This window comes from Cygnus atratus, chromosome 14 (assembly GCF_013377495.2).
Source record: "Cygnus atratus isolate AKBS03 ecotype Queensland, Australia chromosome 14, CAtr_DNAZoo_HiC_assembly, whole genome shotgun sequence".
Lineage (NCBI taxonomy): Eukaryota > Metazoa > Chordata > Aves > Anseriformes > Anatidae > Cygnus > Cygnus atratus.
The window spans coordinates 4442210-4459331 of NC_066375.1; the positions used below are offsets into that span (position 1 = coordinate 4442210).

The window sequence follows — 17122 nt, forward strand, 5'->3', positions numbered from 1 at the left end:
TTTTTCTTTAGGAAAGGGAAAAACAACTACATAAGGTGATTAGATGTTGGAATGTAACCAGTTATTATACTAATTTAATTCTTAAAACCATGGAGTTCTTCCATCTTCCTTCCTCAACACCACGCTGCCACCCCAGTTCTATTAATAAACAACCAAACATCCCAAAAGGGTTGAAATTCACCATGGTTAATTGTGAAGATAAACGTACTCAGGTCTGCACTGTTTTGTTCTTCAAGCTCAGATCTCATTCTTGCCATGCACATTCAGATCATAGAGACTGCCTGTTTTAAGCAGATTTGATTTTTTTTTTTGAGCTTTTTAGTTGTCGTTTTTATAAATCATAAAGCAAGATAAGGAAAAACCTGCCTTGCTGTTTCCAAGTATAAAGCTCGTTCTTTCTTAACTACGTATGTTAATGGGCTTGAAATAGGCCTTACCATTTTAAAGGTGGTATTTGAAGTATAATTGCTAATACTTAGATACATAATTTACATTTATTATGCATAATAAAATATGTAACTAATTAATGTTCTGTAAGGGATTAAATCATCAACTCCAGCTGCAAGAAGATTTATGGCTGTGTTCTCAATAACTTATTGACTATCAGAATACACTGCAGAAAAAGAGTCATCATCTTCAGGACTGTGCACTCAGTATTCTCCTTCCTCCTGGCCTCTTTTCCCTCTGATATGCTTTCTGTTGTGTTTGTGTTCTGTGCAAACAGCATAGATTAAGGAAACGTGCTTATGGAGCAGACAGATGAAAAATAAGTTCTTACATTCCTAGCAGTCTTGCAAGAAATAAGTAAAGTGCAAGTTAAGCTTGCACATTTGTGTCTGTCCATGCACTTTCTAAATTGGAAGGGCAGAACATCACACGGAGCATGCAACCACCAGAGTGCATTGATGTGCAGAATGTCTGGGAGATAATGTCAACAGAATAGGATGTAGGCACAGGATAATGGGCTCCTGCTGCTAGATTAAAGCCTGGGCAAAGATGAGCCCTTTCAACAAAAATAAACAGAGGCAAAGCCAAGGCATTTGCAGTATTTTCAAAGCAGGAGGCATTTATCTTGTAACAACATCCTGTTCTCTTCTCTTGGCTTCCACTGTACTAAAATAACAGAAGATGATGCTGTGATTTTGTTCAGTGGCTGTTGCTATAGGAGCTCTGGTTGCCCACTGCAGCTTCACTGGGTAACACCATGGTCTTATGGTGTATGTCCTTTGGCCTTTAAAGAAGCTGCATGTTTCAAAATGCATTTTGTCATACTGTGTGAGCATGCTGATCTAATTTTAAATTAAAAAGAATTAATCTGCCATAAACCTCAGATTTATCAAAGGGATTTTGCAGCCCAGCATTTCCAATTTCTCCTGGCAGGAGGCAGTCTCTGTAGGGAGGAGTGCCAGCCTCAGTGCTGGAGGCACAACTCCCCCATCTATTAAAAGCCCTCAGACTCTGTTCTGGTAAAATCAGTGCTTGAAGAAGAAAAAAAAATGGGATTGAATTCAGTTCATTAGGTATCAAGCCAGAGAGAACGCCTTGCACATTTTTGTTCCTGCTTCTGTGTTCTGTTCTCTTTTACTCCATTTTATTAGTACATTAGTCCAGTTTCCAGCAATCACGCTGCTGGGCACAGTCTAGGGAAAATATCCTGGAGGCAGTAGCTGCAAACAGGACAGCTACACATGCACAAAGCTCTTAGAGGAAAGTCAGCTCTAAAACTTATGTAATGCAAACAGCAAAGGCTATGAATAGCCAGTATGCTATAAATCAAGGCTTTTTAACTGGCACACTTTTGCAATATTAATTCTCCTGAATCATCTCTTTCGTCCAATACTGCACATGTCCTGCTGTCCTAAATGGCCTGAATGTGGTGATTGTCAAGAGGTGCTGTAAATCCCATCTGCCAAGGTTTTAGGGAAGGGAAAGGAAACAGCAATAATATGCAGATACAGGGAACTGTACTGCTCATAGTCAGTCTTCAGTCATCTTACAATTTTATTGTATTTTTGGAGTTGATTGCATGACAGATAGCTAATTTTAGGAATGGTGTTGTTAACAGGGTAATTTATAGTCATTGTTTGGAGTCATTTAAAATTTCATCCTTGTTGAAAGAAGCAGACATGTTGAAGGACCAGTCTCATCTGCAAGTGACTCTTAGCTGAGCATTTTCTTTGAAGAAGAGATGTTTCATTTCAGTCCTACCTGTTGCAAGGATTGGAATCTTTTCATGGATGTTGCTCAGACCTGGCTGCTGGGAGCTCCCAGGTCCTTGAAAGACGAAACTAAAAATTGGTAGTGATGCTAGCTAATATGCAGGTGATAAATGGCACAATCCCTTTAAAGAGCTCACGCCTGAAAAATGGTGTGCAGAGGAAACACACGGGGTGCTGGAGGTTTGCATTTTCTTCCTAGCTTTGTCATCTATCCTTCAGGTGACCTGGAAGAAGTTGTTTCAAGTTTCTCTGCTGCAGATTCCATATATTTAAGTAGGGAATAATAACATTTTACGATGCACGTTTAGAAATGTCGTGCAAAACACTGCATAGGAAGTAGCTATTATTGTTGTTAACTGTGATAATAAAAACAATGGCATTTTCAATAGAGATTGAAGTTTTGCAATCTGTCCAATGCCATTACTGCTAAATGCAATTTCTCATTTAATCCACAGCTGCTGCTTTTATATCTTGTCCTAATTCAAAACATATTCTTGCTTTTTTTATGATTTCCAGTGCAAGTTGGAGTTTCATGCATGCACTTCTGGCAAAACCATCATAGCTCGATGTGAAGGGCCCTGCCCCTGCCTTCCAGGACCTGAAAGCCCAAAACACAAGACAGAGAAGACTGGTGAGTTGAGCTCTTAATGCAATTATAGCAGATGAACTAATTCCTGCTACGGTCTCAGAAAAAAAAAAAAAATCTTAACTAGTAGATTTTACGTGGAACATTTTTTGAGGAGACGCTAAGGTACAGCTAACACTTTTCCAAACACCGCAGTGCTTTCAAACAGCTTCTGCAAAACTAACACCCACTTGACAGAGTCTCATAGGAAAACTGAGTTCTGGCTCATGATTCTCATTTTTGTGTGAAAATACTGTGAATAAAAATGTTGAATCATTATAAAAGTAGGCAGAAAAAATACTACTTGATGGTTCATCGCCTTTTATGTAAATTAAAAACAAAAGAAAATTTTATCTGTAGCCTGCAAGTTAACCAAGAGGTCATTTAAGTTTGCATGGGCATATGTTCACTCATATTTATTACATGGACTCTTTACTATCATTATTACCCTTATTGTTATTGTTATTATTAGAAGTCAAATATGCATTAAATAGATCTGTGTACGTTATGAAATCATTTCAACAACAACAAGCACATTGCAAATGATTTTACCTAAAACCAAAGGCTAGAGTCTCAGTACAAACAGCCGTTTCCTCTGCCAGCTCTCCGGTACGTCCCGTATTTAGGTCTGTAAGCCTGGTGAGCTAATTCACCCCCCAGGTCTTTTCCGGGGTAGTAAACTGCCTTGGAGTGACCTCACCCAAAGGGAATCAGTTCCTGCAAAAGAGACTGAGGGAAAGTACAAGTCCGACAGCAGCAGGACAAGTGCCACAGCCAGGTTCTGTCTAAGAGCTGCCACCCTGTTTCGGGGAAGGCCCTGTGGAAGGGAAAAAGTTGTTGCTTGTGGCTGTGGTTTCTTGAAATGAGGGCATCTGTGCTGGTGAGGGCACCTGTGGCAAAGTGAGTACTGGTCTTGTGAAAAGTGTTGTCAAATCTCTCTCTGGAGAAGGGCTAACAGGGTTAGAGCAGGGACAGCTGCGGGGCTGCTCTCTGTGCCGGTAGCTCCAGTGCTGCAGCAGCAACTAGCACAGGGTTTGCTCTGTCATGTTAAGTAACGAAACGTGTTTATTTGTCTTGTGTACAACACATGGAGCACAAAAGAGATGAAGCTTTGACAATGATCTGTTTGACCCAACATCTCTTTGCTGTTACTCCTCCCCACTATGGACACATTCTGACAGTAGCAGAGAGAGAAACAAACAAAACAAGAAGTTCAAACATTTCCTCTGATCAGTTCAGGCCTTGTTGTATCAGCTGAAAGTGCTGATGAACCTGATGGAGGTGGTCCATATTCCAGAGCCTCCAGCACAGTATCACTGGTTTTCAGATGAGGCCTTTATCTGCTTTCTAGAGCAAGCAGCAATTTTCCAGCTTAGATTTTGAAAATTCAGATTTATTCCATTGTTTGCAAATCATGGACATTTTTTGCATAGCTATCAGACTTAGATGAAGTATTTAGATGGCAGGGTTCTGAAATCAATATATAACTGTAATATTGCTTTATGTGGCCTGAATCTTTTGGTTACAGAATACCCACTGATAAATTGCCTTATTCATATTTTCTTTTTCTTGCGGTCTGTCAAAAACATATACTTTTCTTCTCATAGGCTGCTCCCTGTATGCCCTCTTTCTTGCCCTTATCAGAAAGAGTATCAGATTAATAAATCTTCAGTGACATTTTAAGCTTACAATTTCATTCACACAAGAGAAAAAAGATTCTAATAACCCTTATCTTGATAAATGCAATTTGACAGGGTATACATATTCTGAAACCCAGGCTTTTGTTTTGCTTGACTCAAAACTTTAACTCCAGCCAACAAAGCATTAATTTAATGGATTGGGCGATCTGTGGAGCAACTTTCCTGAAGGCATTTTCAAGAGGCCACACTTGGGCTAACAGTACTCATGCCATTGCCCTGGTGACAGCAGCGAGGACAAGGATATTATTACATGCTTCAGTTCTGCTGTCTGCAGTGTGGCATGAAGAGACTGCTTTGCCCCCTTGGAGGAGCACAGTCACCTGCGAAATGAGGGCAATCATTGTAAGGTGTGTATGGAAATATTCAGAACAAGACATTAGTAATCTCCTGCGTCACGTGTGTGCAAAAGAGCTGCTTAGGAGTTCAATTAGAGTGTCATAAGCAAGACGCTTGTACAGACGCAGGGAGTGACTGCGTGTGCATGCATATACGTGTATATGTGAAAAAAATAATAGCTGTATAATCTTTTGCTCTATCACCATCTTTTCCTTTCTGGGATTAGGTGCTGAAATCTCATGTTTGCCAGTAGTTGTCCCTTGATAATCTGTTTTTTGGAGCACGGAGTCATGGCAGCTGCAGATTTGACTGTTTCTGTCTGAGCGATATCCAGCTTCTCAGAGGCAGAAAGATTCTGTTCCTGGTGTAGATAGATAGGGATGGAGTATCCCTAGGATTCATAAATAATGACATCATTTGCACTGAAGTTTATACAGTGCTTTTTGCACGAGTTTATCACTGTGTTTCATTTGGGGTAACAGGCTGAGGAGCTGCTTCTCTCATAAATTCACAGGAGCTCCAAAAACATATAGCAAGTTTACTGTCAGCAGTGCAGGATCTGTCACAGCATTTGGCTTTTCTTTTTAGACAGTGGCTTCACTCACCTGCAACCGATCAATTCAAAGATCTTCCCCACATATTCAGTAAGTGAAACAGCAGCAGCACCTGGCCTCATGTTTACAAATTCAGGGAGCCAATGTGAACCACACTGCTAGGGAGCAAACCTCCACGGGCTTCATTAGAGAAATGTCCGCAAAAGACTTGGTCTTGAGCTTCAAATAATCAATAGCAAAAGGGCTTCCTAACTTGATTTATCTTAAATTTTCCTCTGGATCTTTGAACATGCCAATAACACCAATTAAGACTTCCTTTAACTTATTTCCTCCATCTCCTTTCTACAGACGTTCTCTCTTCACTTGGCCCACTGAGTGTGATGGAGTCTCAAACTGAATATTTCTGAGCTTGTCAGTCTTTTAACAAAGAGCTCGTAGATGTTTCTGTGAGAAACATGAGTTAATTCTAAATATTGGTGTAATTTTTACCCAGGTACAATTTTAGTAGTATCTGAAGAGGGATTTTGTCTTGTGTGTATCTGCCCTTTACAGCCTGGATGCCAGACAACTTTCCTCAGGTTTATAGGAGAATTATGAATTCGAATTACCACGTTAAATAACGCACTGGAGTGGTGTCCCCTGACCTCTCAGCCTGAAGCTTCTGATCAGCACTTGGTCACTTGCTATCGTAGTGTTTTCACTAGTCTCAACACTACGTTGTTCTATTTTCCTCGTATAGTACTCCGGTATCATTAATATTGCTGAACTGAGTATAAAGCCCAGTAGATTGATTTCTTATATAAAAATTTCTATAAAAGAACAATGTCGACAGTTGGAACTCTGTTTCTACTCCTTATTTAGTTGCTAGGCTTGTGAAATCCATTCAAATACAGCATAATCTTAAGTAGAAAATGACAGAGAGCTAAACCTCGTGCCTCATACAGACGTGTTAGTGGAAAAATACTAAGGAGAATTACAGTGCAAATGCTTCCAGCAAAATGGAAATGCAGCTCTTAGAGCTACTGCATAAACTTTTTTATGCCTATTATACAACAAGGTTAAATATATGTGCTTGTGAACTTCCAATTTGAAGGCAGTTCACATTAATCTTCACACATTCATTCAATCATATTCAAATATTATTCCATAATAAATTACTTTCAGAAATTAAAAATGTAAAGGAACATTTAATTTCCAGAGTACTGTAATTCTAAATGTCATGACCTTTTTTTATACGCTTGTGAATAAAATTGGCAGCAGCATCAAAGAAAAGCAATCTAAGTGTATGTGCTCAGAGGTAACAATTGACTGCAGTATCTGAGTCGTATTTCTTCCTCCTCCCTAGGCTCCTTCAAAACATCTCTGCTTTGAGGATGAAAATCAACACTAATAATCATGTTTAAAATTGGAATTCCTTTTATAATGGTAGCTGGTATTATGGAGATGTTAATAAAATAACACAAATGCTAGCAAAAGAAAACTACAACAGAATAATTTTTAGTGACAAATAACAATATAAGCTTTCCACCATGAAGTCAAATCTTTGAAGAGATGGCATAATCGTGTTCTTTATTTTCTTAAAATGGAATTTTAAGTCAGCTGTCTGAAAGGTAGAGAACAGGACTCTGTGAGGGTACTAATAGTAGATTTTGGAAAGAAGACAAGCTAATGCTTTCTCTCTTTTCTTTTTGAGGTCCATTTAGATTCCTTTGGTTTATCAAAACGCTTGATATGCTTCATTATTCACAGCAGTATCCCAGCTTTACAATACTCTACCATGTTAACCACTGATTTCCAACTCAGCTACCCAGAGACAAAGGTTGAGCTGTAATCTGCACTGGGGTCAGCTGCCCTTTCAGAGCAGATGTATCCTCTTATCTAATATCATAAGATGAAAAAGGCTATAATTTCAACAAAAGAAAAGGACTTGTAACTGATTCTCAGTAGCACCTTAGTGACAGCATTTATTTAAGACAGTCTTGTCTGTTCATGGTTTGCCAGTACCTCTTTCCAAAAGCTCTGCAATATTAATTAGGGTTCTCATCAAGCATAATTTCATTTGGCACTAACTGAAGCTTCTAAAATCCCTCCATAAACAAAGGACATCACAGGAGAAACAACCAATTTGGGTTTTCCAGAACCTACTGGCAAGTAAATCGATTTTTTCTTTCACAGTGTATTCATCAAAAGGCAACATTGTGCACCAGTGTGGCATCTCTTGGCAAATGTGAATGCTTGGTTGCAATAAGGTGGTTCTGTCTGCTTCCTCCTCAGGTGTGTGACTCCTGTTTGTTGCATGTGCTAGCAGTGTAGTAGCTCAGGCAGGATGGTGATGATTTAACAACATTTCAGGTCTCTTTCTGACCATGCTCTCTTTTTGCGTTTTCTAAAAAGTTAAGTGCTATACTCGCAACATACCAATTTTGATTTGTTGCCATCAGCATTGCAGAGTCACTGGAGCGCGAACAAATGCAATAATTCAAACTAGGTTTATCCCTATCTGTGCATTAGGTCTTTTTGACCTTGCAGAAATGCCCAAGGCAACTTCTAAGGAAATGCTGTTATCTTGATAAGGGAATTGTAAGATCAATAGGCAGAAGAAAATATATTCAATTATACTGAGTGTTGTTTAAATTTCTAAAGGGAGCCAAGAGAACATTTTTAAGTTACAGAAATAGGTCTTGGCAAGCTCCATCAAGAATCTATCTTGTTTAGGGTACAGTTTAGGATCTGAATCTTAGGATTTACCTAACAGCCCTGTTGGGAGTGCTGAATGAGAAGGTCTAATGTTCCATTCCCCAATAAAAAGAGCACTCAGTGCATGAAGTTCACTCAGAGAAAATCATGATCTTATTTCCCAAATGAGTTGTATCACTTCTTGTGCCTGAATGACTGACAACTAAAAGAATTTCAAGTCTTAGTTCTAAGTCTTGCCTTAGAAATCCAGTTTCAGCAAGTATTCCAATTTAAAATTTCTATTCAGAAGCTTTCATGACTGGAGAGTGCATCATTTTAAAGTTTATGAAGGTGAAGTATGAGTCATGAACATGGTTGAGTTGAAATTGGTTCTTGAGTTTGATTTAACAATGACAGGATTTTTTTTCCTTTCGTGTCCTTAGCTTAAAAAAAAAAAAAAAAAAAGAGTTCTGATACTGAATTTCTGGGTAGATGTTTAAGTGAACTATTTGAGTCTCAAACTCAGGGAATAGTAAAGCAAACACCTTCTAAAATTAAGATTACAGAGAGTTTCAAAACTTTGGTATATCTCATTAACTCTGGGAGGTACTTTTTCTGATTTACAGAGGAGAAATTATATTTACTCAAACCAAAAGGTGGCTTTCAGTGCAGAACAGAGATAAGAATGTTGAATACAGACAGTGATGCATGTTTCTGACACTGATATGCTCCTGTCCTGGACTTCAGTAAGGAGTAGGATTAGCTCTAAACTCTTCAAGATATGATTTTTTGCTCCAAAATTTTCTGTATGAATTCTGCAGTTCAGTCTTTTAATTTGTTAACATGATGAAGCAGCCTTACCCAGGTAAATCTGAGTTAGCTAGTATCTGTAAATAATAATTATAATAGTAATTATGACTATTATTTTTACTGTTTGCCTATAAGCTTTCACACAAGGAGATCAGTCTTTATTTTGCCATTCCTAAAGGCATGGAAGATTAACTTTTTTCATTTCTCTTAGATATTTTCTGTGAGTAGTGAAGTGGCTGCACCCAATTAATATTTGATTAAAAGACAGAAGCAGGCAAGAACTGATATCCTTGCTCTTCATGGATGGCTATTACCATCCCATGCTCCTCTCAGAAGCAAAAGCAAGTAGCTTCAAGACTGAGGCAGCAAAATCAACCTCTTGCCAAGGTCAGAAGAAAGAGCAAAGTAATGGTGGCTGAGGATATTTTCTTCTGCTACTTGATCTCACATGCTTCTTCCATACGTGTACCAGAGAAAAGCAGTAGCTTACGAGGGTAAGGCTGCATATTCTACATATCCATATTTCATGAGACAACTTGTATTTTTGTAGGAGTGTTTTCTTAGATGGAATGTTTATTCTGAGAGCTGAATGAATAAATTGTTCACGTGCTGAAAAGGAGAAGCAGGGCAAAATTTTGCAGAAGGTATTAATGTGAACATGAACATTTTCATTGATTGATATATGATTGATATATATTACAGACCTTCTACTATGTCAGTAAAGGAGAATATGTTCTATGAAAAGACATATGCAGAGCACAGAATAGCTCAGGACAGACCCATTAAATGCAAGTTCTTTTACTGTAGCTCAGAATGATGGTGATGCCCGAACAAGAGGTTTGGTTGAGAGGCCACTGGGCCTAGCTATTTGCTGAAGGAAATATTGGTGTGATTCTGTGGTCAATATTTAATCATGTCCACAAATGGCAGAGGACTGCAGAGCAAAGGTTGGTTGGTAATGTGCAACTCACTGCCTGTGTAGGAAGTCCTCCATGTGCTTAGTATGCGTATGGGTCTTTCTGGTCCGTTTTGAAAACTTGATCATCCTGAAGCATTTATAACTAAGCAACAGATGATTCCGGATGGGAAACTACTGCTATTTAGATCTCTCTGAAATTATATCACTTACATTCTTAGCAAATCATATATCTTCTTTTCATTGATTTCTAGTCTAGCTACATATAATGAGGTGATCAATAGTAGTTACTGTTCCCCTTCAAATTCAGTGAAATATCTTTAATCAAAGTAGTTTAAAATCAAAAACATCCAAAATATTTTAATGACTTTTCTGTATTTCAGAAGTGAGTTGGAAGGAATTGCCATCATGTATAATTAACAAGTCATAATGTAGAACAGTTTCAGGTACTGCAAGAAACTTGCAGATAAGCCACTATGCAAAATTTTGTAGGTTTATGTTAGCAAAGTAGGAAAAATCTTATAAGGTTTTTTGGTAAATAGCTATAGTACCTTAAAAGTATGGTACTTCCCTGAAGAAGATAAAGAGTATCTTGAATTATCCAGATCAACTCAGAAGCCAGATTACTTTGTAATACTTCCTTTTAAATATTTCTTTGAAAGCATCAAGAGCACAGAAGGAAAAGGCACTGTATACTCTTGTATGCAAATTATTGTCCTATTCTGTCCTGAAACTAGCTGGTATATCTACTTCAATGTGGAAAGGATTGCCAGCTTTCACAGGTATTCACTGTGAAGATCTCACGTAATGGTCTTCCCTCTCTGTTTATGTAGCTATTAATATTCCTTTCTCTGAAGAAAAGGTAGGGCTTGGTATCTAAATTCTAAAAATAGCAAAACTCTATTGGAAGAAAAATAAAGAATGCAAAATGCATCCATCAGTACGAAAAAGACATTAGTCATGCCAGGAAAAAGGGAAATGAGAGAAAGGTACTAGACATTTAAAGTAGAAACATTTTGAATCTATGAATTTTTCTGGGTCTTAGTAAATGATTCTCAGTAATTTATTTTTGAGAAGTTGCACTTTTTCCTGTAGTGACAGCTAAAAACATGCATTTCTGGGCTGTTTGCATTATATGAAATTCAATAAAAGTAAATGACAATTATCAATTCAGAAACCAAATTGTGCTGTGAGTTCAGTCTTGTCACTGCAAATGCTTGCACTCAGGAGTTACTGCCTGAGTAAGTAGGTCTATTGTCTTTGGTGAATGAGGTTGTCTGACTAAATTTGAAGATACCAGTATTTGTAAGACAAGACCTTTAACTATTTATGAGTTCATATGGTATTTTTTCTGTTTGCAACTACAACAGACTGTGACCATATAATTGGGCAACATACAATGGGAATTGTAAATTTCACAATTGACAAAGCAATTCTAAATTTCCTTTTCACAAATATGTGAACATTTTATTTTAGGATCTAGGTGTTAACAGTCATAATGGTATAGTTCAAGTGCTCAAACCTTCATGCAGAAAGAATATAAAAAGATTGCAAACATAGTATCAAAAGTCACTCACCAGTTGGAGCAAATACTGTTAGGTTTTTCAAAAACATTCAGTCTGTACATACTGAGGGTTTGAATTATATTTACAAAATATTTATATAACAGAAATTAAATACACTTTTTTTCAAACATGTTTTGTTTTAGGTTTGAAGAGTAAATTCAGGTTGGAACTTTGATAACCTTGGACGTGATGGTCTTGAATGTCTTCTCCAACATAAATTAATGCATGATTTTATAACTGAATCCTTTTCTACCCATCAGATGATAAAAACTTTGCCAAAGAGTATAAATTAAAATATATTTAATAATTTCAGCCAACACATACAAAAAGCTCTTAAGTGTGTATGAAACTTGCTTTGACATGAGCTTGAAGTAGAGAAGGAGTTGTCCCTGTAGAAGCTGTTTTGCATTTTGGTCTGGCTCTCAGGTTTTGGAACTCAGCAGAGTTTTTTTTGATCACGCCGTACCCCAGATGGATAACAAGTTAGGGATGATTCCATCCATTGACTAGCTGTCACTTCTACAGCATGATCTTCTTTGGATTTGATCAAATTACAGCAGGCTCCAAAATGTAACAGACAACTTCTTCTACTTAGAGGTGAAAGTGAGAGTAGAACAGCTAGGAGTAAGACAGAAAGGGGGAAAGAGTAGCACAAGAAGCAGTATATTGTTCACTTTGTTCATTTCAGATACTTGCTGAAACAGACTTTGACTCTAGTAGCAGCATCACTATCATCAGGATTTGCACTTTTAGTAAATGCATCTCTTTAATACAGTAACGTACCAATAGAGTAATGTCAAGCCAGAATTCTTGTAAGAATTTTTTGAGGTTGAACCAGGACATGAGATATAATTCTTCATCATCATTAAATAAATACTAATCCCAGACTGCAGTAGGAGACAGGAACCCTGTAAAAGTAACTATGTCATGGTGTAATTATATTAAAAAGAGTAGCATTTTAAAAAAGCCTCTCAAAGTCTTTAAAATAAAAATGTTAAGGCTGTGCTACTTCTCTAGCAGTTCTCTGTGACTGAGGCAGCCCTTAGCTTTCATAAGCATTTACAGCTGTGCTTTTGCCCCAGGCTGATCAGTGGGTATGGGTTTTGCCCCTTGACCAGGAGGGGTCATCAACTAAAATAGAAAGGATATAAACAAATTGATTTAATAGGTTTCATCCATACAACCAGCAGCTGTGGACTTGCTTACTTCCACTTGAAATTCAATACGGTCTAAGAAGGCAGGGTCTGCTGTGGTGTGGGGTATGCACGAAGTGATGGTGGAAGGAGGTAGGCCAGAGCTGGAGGAGGCTGCATTGCGGGACATGCTCGGCAGCCTGGGGGAGCTGCAAAGCCCAAGGCTCAGCTTTCCCACTGCTGGTGTGAGCCGGAGAGGAGCTGTTTCTAGTGTGGACCACCCAGTTTGAGGTGTCCAATTCAGCAAACACAAATGTGAACTCCACACAGGTCCCAATAACACTGTAGACAAAACTCGTGTCACTGAACCCGCAAATACAAATGCCACTGAGGTACATAAACCCACGTATCACAATAAAAGCGCGCTTAGACTGCTCAATAGTAATCAGAGTTTCATAAACATTTATTAAACAAAATGTTAAAATGGCTATTGATTTTTTTTTATTATTTTTACCATAAAGAAAAGGTTAGAAAATGACAGACAGTAAACACTTAGCACCAGCAAGTAACAATTTTTAGACAAGAAGTAATTTGATTTTGGATTGCCAACAGAAAACTATTGAAGTGGCACACTGTGTTAATAGAAATACAGTCTAGGAACAGCAGGTGTTTGTGCACTGATAATGATAATTAGAGCACTAAAATTTCTCTCATCATAAACAAAAACAAATAAATAAGACTGTTTTCTTATAGCTTACTTTTTCTTTTTTTTTCAAGGATATTGATTTTGGCAGTTTTGGGAGCATTTCCCTAATATGTAAAGTTTGTAATATCTCTAGAAGCCTGACGATGACAGAAATTATAGTGCTTATCGCTACAGTGTTAGGGTAAAATTTCCCTAGAATGAGGGGGGGGGGGGGGGAGAAAAGAACTTTTCAATAAATACAGAAAATACAACTTTTCAGGTTTCAAATATATCTTGTTTTGTTTTGTTTCCTTTGGTATCTTAAGAACTAAGTTCCATCTTTGGTTCCTGCAATATAAATCTGGAAAAGTTCTGTCAATTATATTAAACCAGTTGCCTTTGGTAAAGTTATTCCAAGTCTGTAGTGGTATAAATGAATATAGGCTAGAGCCTAGTTGATCATTCCTGAGAGTTTGTTACTTTCTGTGCACTTCTCAGCATTGTGTCAAATTAGTTCTGAGGTTTTGTGTTTCTAATTCCCTGTTTGCTAGTGCAAAAGGGAGATGATACGTGAAATATCATCACTTCATTCCAAATGTATATGGTTACAGCTTTTGCTGTCCCACCAGGGGAATCTGTAAATTCTTTTTTCTCTGAAGAATTACATTTTTTTTGTCTGTGATTCAGTTTAATGGACTGTGTGTAAATTTAAAAACAATGTCTTCTGCTTTCTGCTAAAGCAACCATCTCTCTTTAGAGATGGACTGGAATGAGAAGCAGGATCCACATGTGAGTTACTAAATTCTGAATGATTTGGCTCAAGTCCATCTCTGTTACACAAGTCCATCACCCACAGAGAAAACACGAAAATATTCTGCAACACAAGAAATAAATGTCAATATTAGAAAAGCTTCCAGACGACCAACATGGGACTTTTTTGTCCCAAATGTTGTTAAAAAATACATGTATATATTCATTACATTTTTGAGGTGTAGGCTCAAACTCTGAAGACTGGAATTGGTCACTCAAAATTGTGGTTTACCATTCCCTATAGGTGTCTAACCTCTCAGGAGATCTTCTTGAGACCAGCCTGGACAGTCAGATCTGTATTCAGAGCTGAATTACAAAGCCTTGGTCCTCTGAAGATGTTCAGGCATGCCTTTATAATACCTCTAATTAACAGTAACATAAAAAGTGGCTGATCTTATGTCCAATGATCTGTTTAATCTCTATGATGATTTTCCTGCTTATTTTTAATTACAATTGTTTTATACTGTGTTCTCACTAAATGGAGACATTTCATGACTAATTATTTAAAAGTGTGTGTTTACAGAAAATCAATTTAGTTCATTTTATAAGAATATGCTTTATACAATGATATCACTCTATCCTTGGATTTAGTAAATTATGGTATTGGCTCCATCTTGCTTGTCTCAAGATAATCTCACATATCATCTCATCCTATTTCTCGATTCGGTTACAATGACATCCAGGGAGTTACCAGACACAGACAATAGGCAGATTCTTACTGTCTAAATTGCAAGTATGGTTTATAACAGCAAGGACTCACTTGCAATCCTTGTCAACAGGAAAAATGAAAATCAGGTAAAATGAAATTATGCCACAGTCATTTCAGGCAGTGAATTGCATGTTACAAATGTCTTGTTGATCACAATTCAAATTCAGACTTAGGATTTCAGTTCTTGAAAGGGTTGCAAATATTCTTGGAGAATCTATGATGCAAATAAAGGAGAAAGGATATGATCTTTTGAAAAGTTCCCTGAGTATTTTAGTTGGGATGACCAAAATTAGGCTTCGATTAGGACTGTAAAGTGAGAAAAAACATTTACCTTCGTCTGAAATACGGTTTGCTAAACAACTTTGGTAGAGGGTTAATGATACCTGTAGTATCTCACTGTGAAAAAGGGATGCTTCAGTATTTCTCAAGCATAATACATACTTTGTTGACACAGTTCAATATTCAGGTGTGGTTAAGAAAAGAGTTAAATATAGAAGGTGCCTTGTTCTATTTTGTGGTTTTCACAGAGGGCTCAGTTAGCTTCTTATTATGGTATGTTCAGTCAAAATGAAACCCAAGAAACACTAGAAACAACTCATCCCCAGAAGTCACAGTGCCAAGGTGCCAGGATAGCCTGTTTCCTGCTAAGAGCTTAAGGGCCTGAAAACTACTGAAGTCACAGGGAAGCTTTGGAGACCTTGAGTTTTCATTGCATCAGATTCAATAATTATTTCTAGCTGATCCCCTCCAGAAAAAAGTGAGAACCTTAAGTTGCCAAGTGCAGGGAGATAGGCCTGCGTAACATTGCAAAGCCTTCCATTGTCTGCAGTCCTTTCTTCTTAGCCCGATGAGCCGGAAAAGTTTTCAAAAGTGTCACATAGATGAAGCATCTTATCTACAAATTACATTGTTGATGGGGAGCAGAAAAATTGTTCGAGGGAAATTGCCAAAAACGCAAAACTGAACAGTTTTCTGAGGTATACATGGAGCTTACCTTTCATTATACATATTAAAACTATCAGCCTGGATATTTTAAGTACATAATCTTTCGTACCAATCTTTACCTTGTACATTAAAGACTGTTAAATGAAGCTTAAGTAAAAAACACTTCGCTTGGTTTAGTAAAACAAACAAAAGTTCTTAAAAAAAATATAAAGCACAGTTTGTTTTTATTAGCAAATACAATTTTTAAGTGTTTTGATTTTTTGGAATGTATAAGGAGCAAAGACATATGGTGGCTGCTATATAGCATATACAGTAACTGCATTTGAGAATGCTGTTACCCAGAAGGCAATGAATAATTAAAATAGATTTTTCAATAAAGAAGCAAGTGGGAGGAGGTGTTGTCTGTTCAGTTTACTTTTTTATGAAAAGAAGATAAATTGGTTGCAGAAATACTGGACAGTATTTCATGTTTCTTTGAAAAAGTTCCTTTCTGTATTTTCAGTTGCATGTCCTTGAGAACTGGAGCAGTAGAAATGGAAAGAAGTTCATTAGCACAAAGTGTGTAATTATACACTTGGGGTCTAATAATCTGAACATCTGCTTTAATCTTAAGAGGTCTTTGGTTGGAAATGTCTAAGGAAGAAAATGACCTTTCTGTGTTAGCTGATCACAGAATGACTACAAACAATATGATGTGGCTGTGAGAAGGGCTTGTGTAATCCTCAGATATGTCAGGAGAGGCATTTCCAGAAATACTGGTCATATTTTATAAGAGGTCTGGTAAGATCTCATCTGGAGTCTTTTGTGAACTTGGATGATCAATGCTCATCAGAGATGAGTTCAAGCTGAAGTAGGAGAGAGTGATTACTGCTGTGATGGTTGGTGAAATGAATAGTTTATCTTGCAGGGGAACTAAAAAGACCCTGTGTAACATTTCTCATAGGCTAACAGAAACCTTTATTACCAAAGCTTTAACTGAGAATACTGCCAGGAGATCATTTAACGTAACTTTTCAGACCGGTGCTTACAAACCACAGCCCTGTGCTAACAGACATGGATGAAGATAGAATATCCTCCATGTCTTTTCAGTCTGGTACTTACTAACTTATTCCCCAGCAAAGGCATTTCACAAACTGCACTTGTATTCACAGTCAGTTCTGAAACACCTGACACTTTGTGTTTTGGGAGCTTTTTTTTTCATTTTATTATAGTTGATGTTGTTATTATTATTACCTACCTCAGTTTAGAGTTAAGCCACTCCCATCACTGACTTTATGCTTGGTACAATAACAAAATAAGTCTAATCTACCCAAAGTTACATCAATCTACAGCACTGTTGAAAAGATACATTTACAGCTGCTTTAGAGAAGATTTTCTCCTGACATAGGTATTTAAATGGTAGTATAAATATAGCTTTAAGGCAATTCTTTTATTATACA

At 37.4% G+C, this 17122-nt stretch overlaps 1 protein-coding gene across 1 annotated transcript in view; it reads left to right on the plus strand.

Moving 5' to 3' along the window:
* The window catches only part of SPOCK1 (SPARC (osteonectin), cwcv and kazal like domains proteoglycan 1), a 291321-nt gene that overhangs the window by 225504 nt on the left and 48695 nt on the right, over positions 1-17122 (plus strand). Inside the window, exon 6 of the mRNA XM_035560636.1 lies at positions 2736-2850. Coding sequence (XP_035416529.1) covers positions 2736-2850 — 115 coding nt within the window. The remainder of the gene's footprint in view (positions 1-2735; positions 2851-17122) is intronic.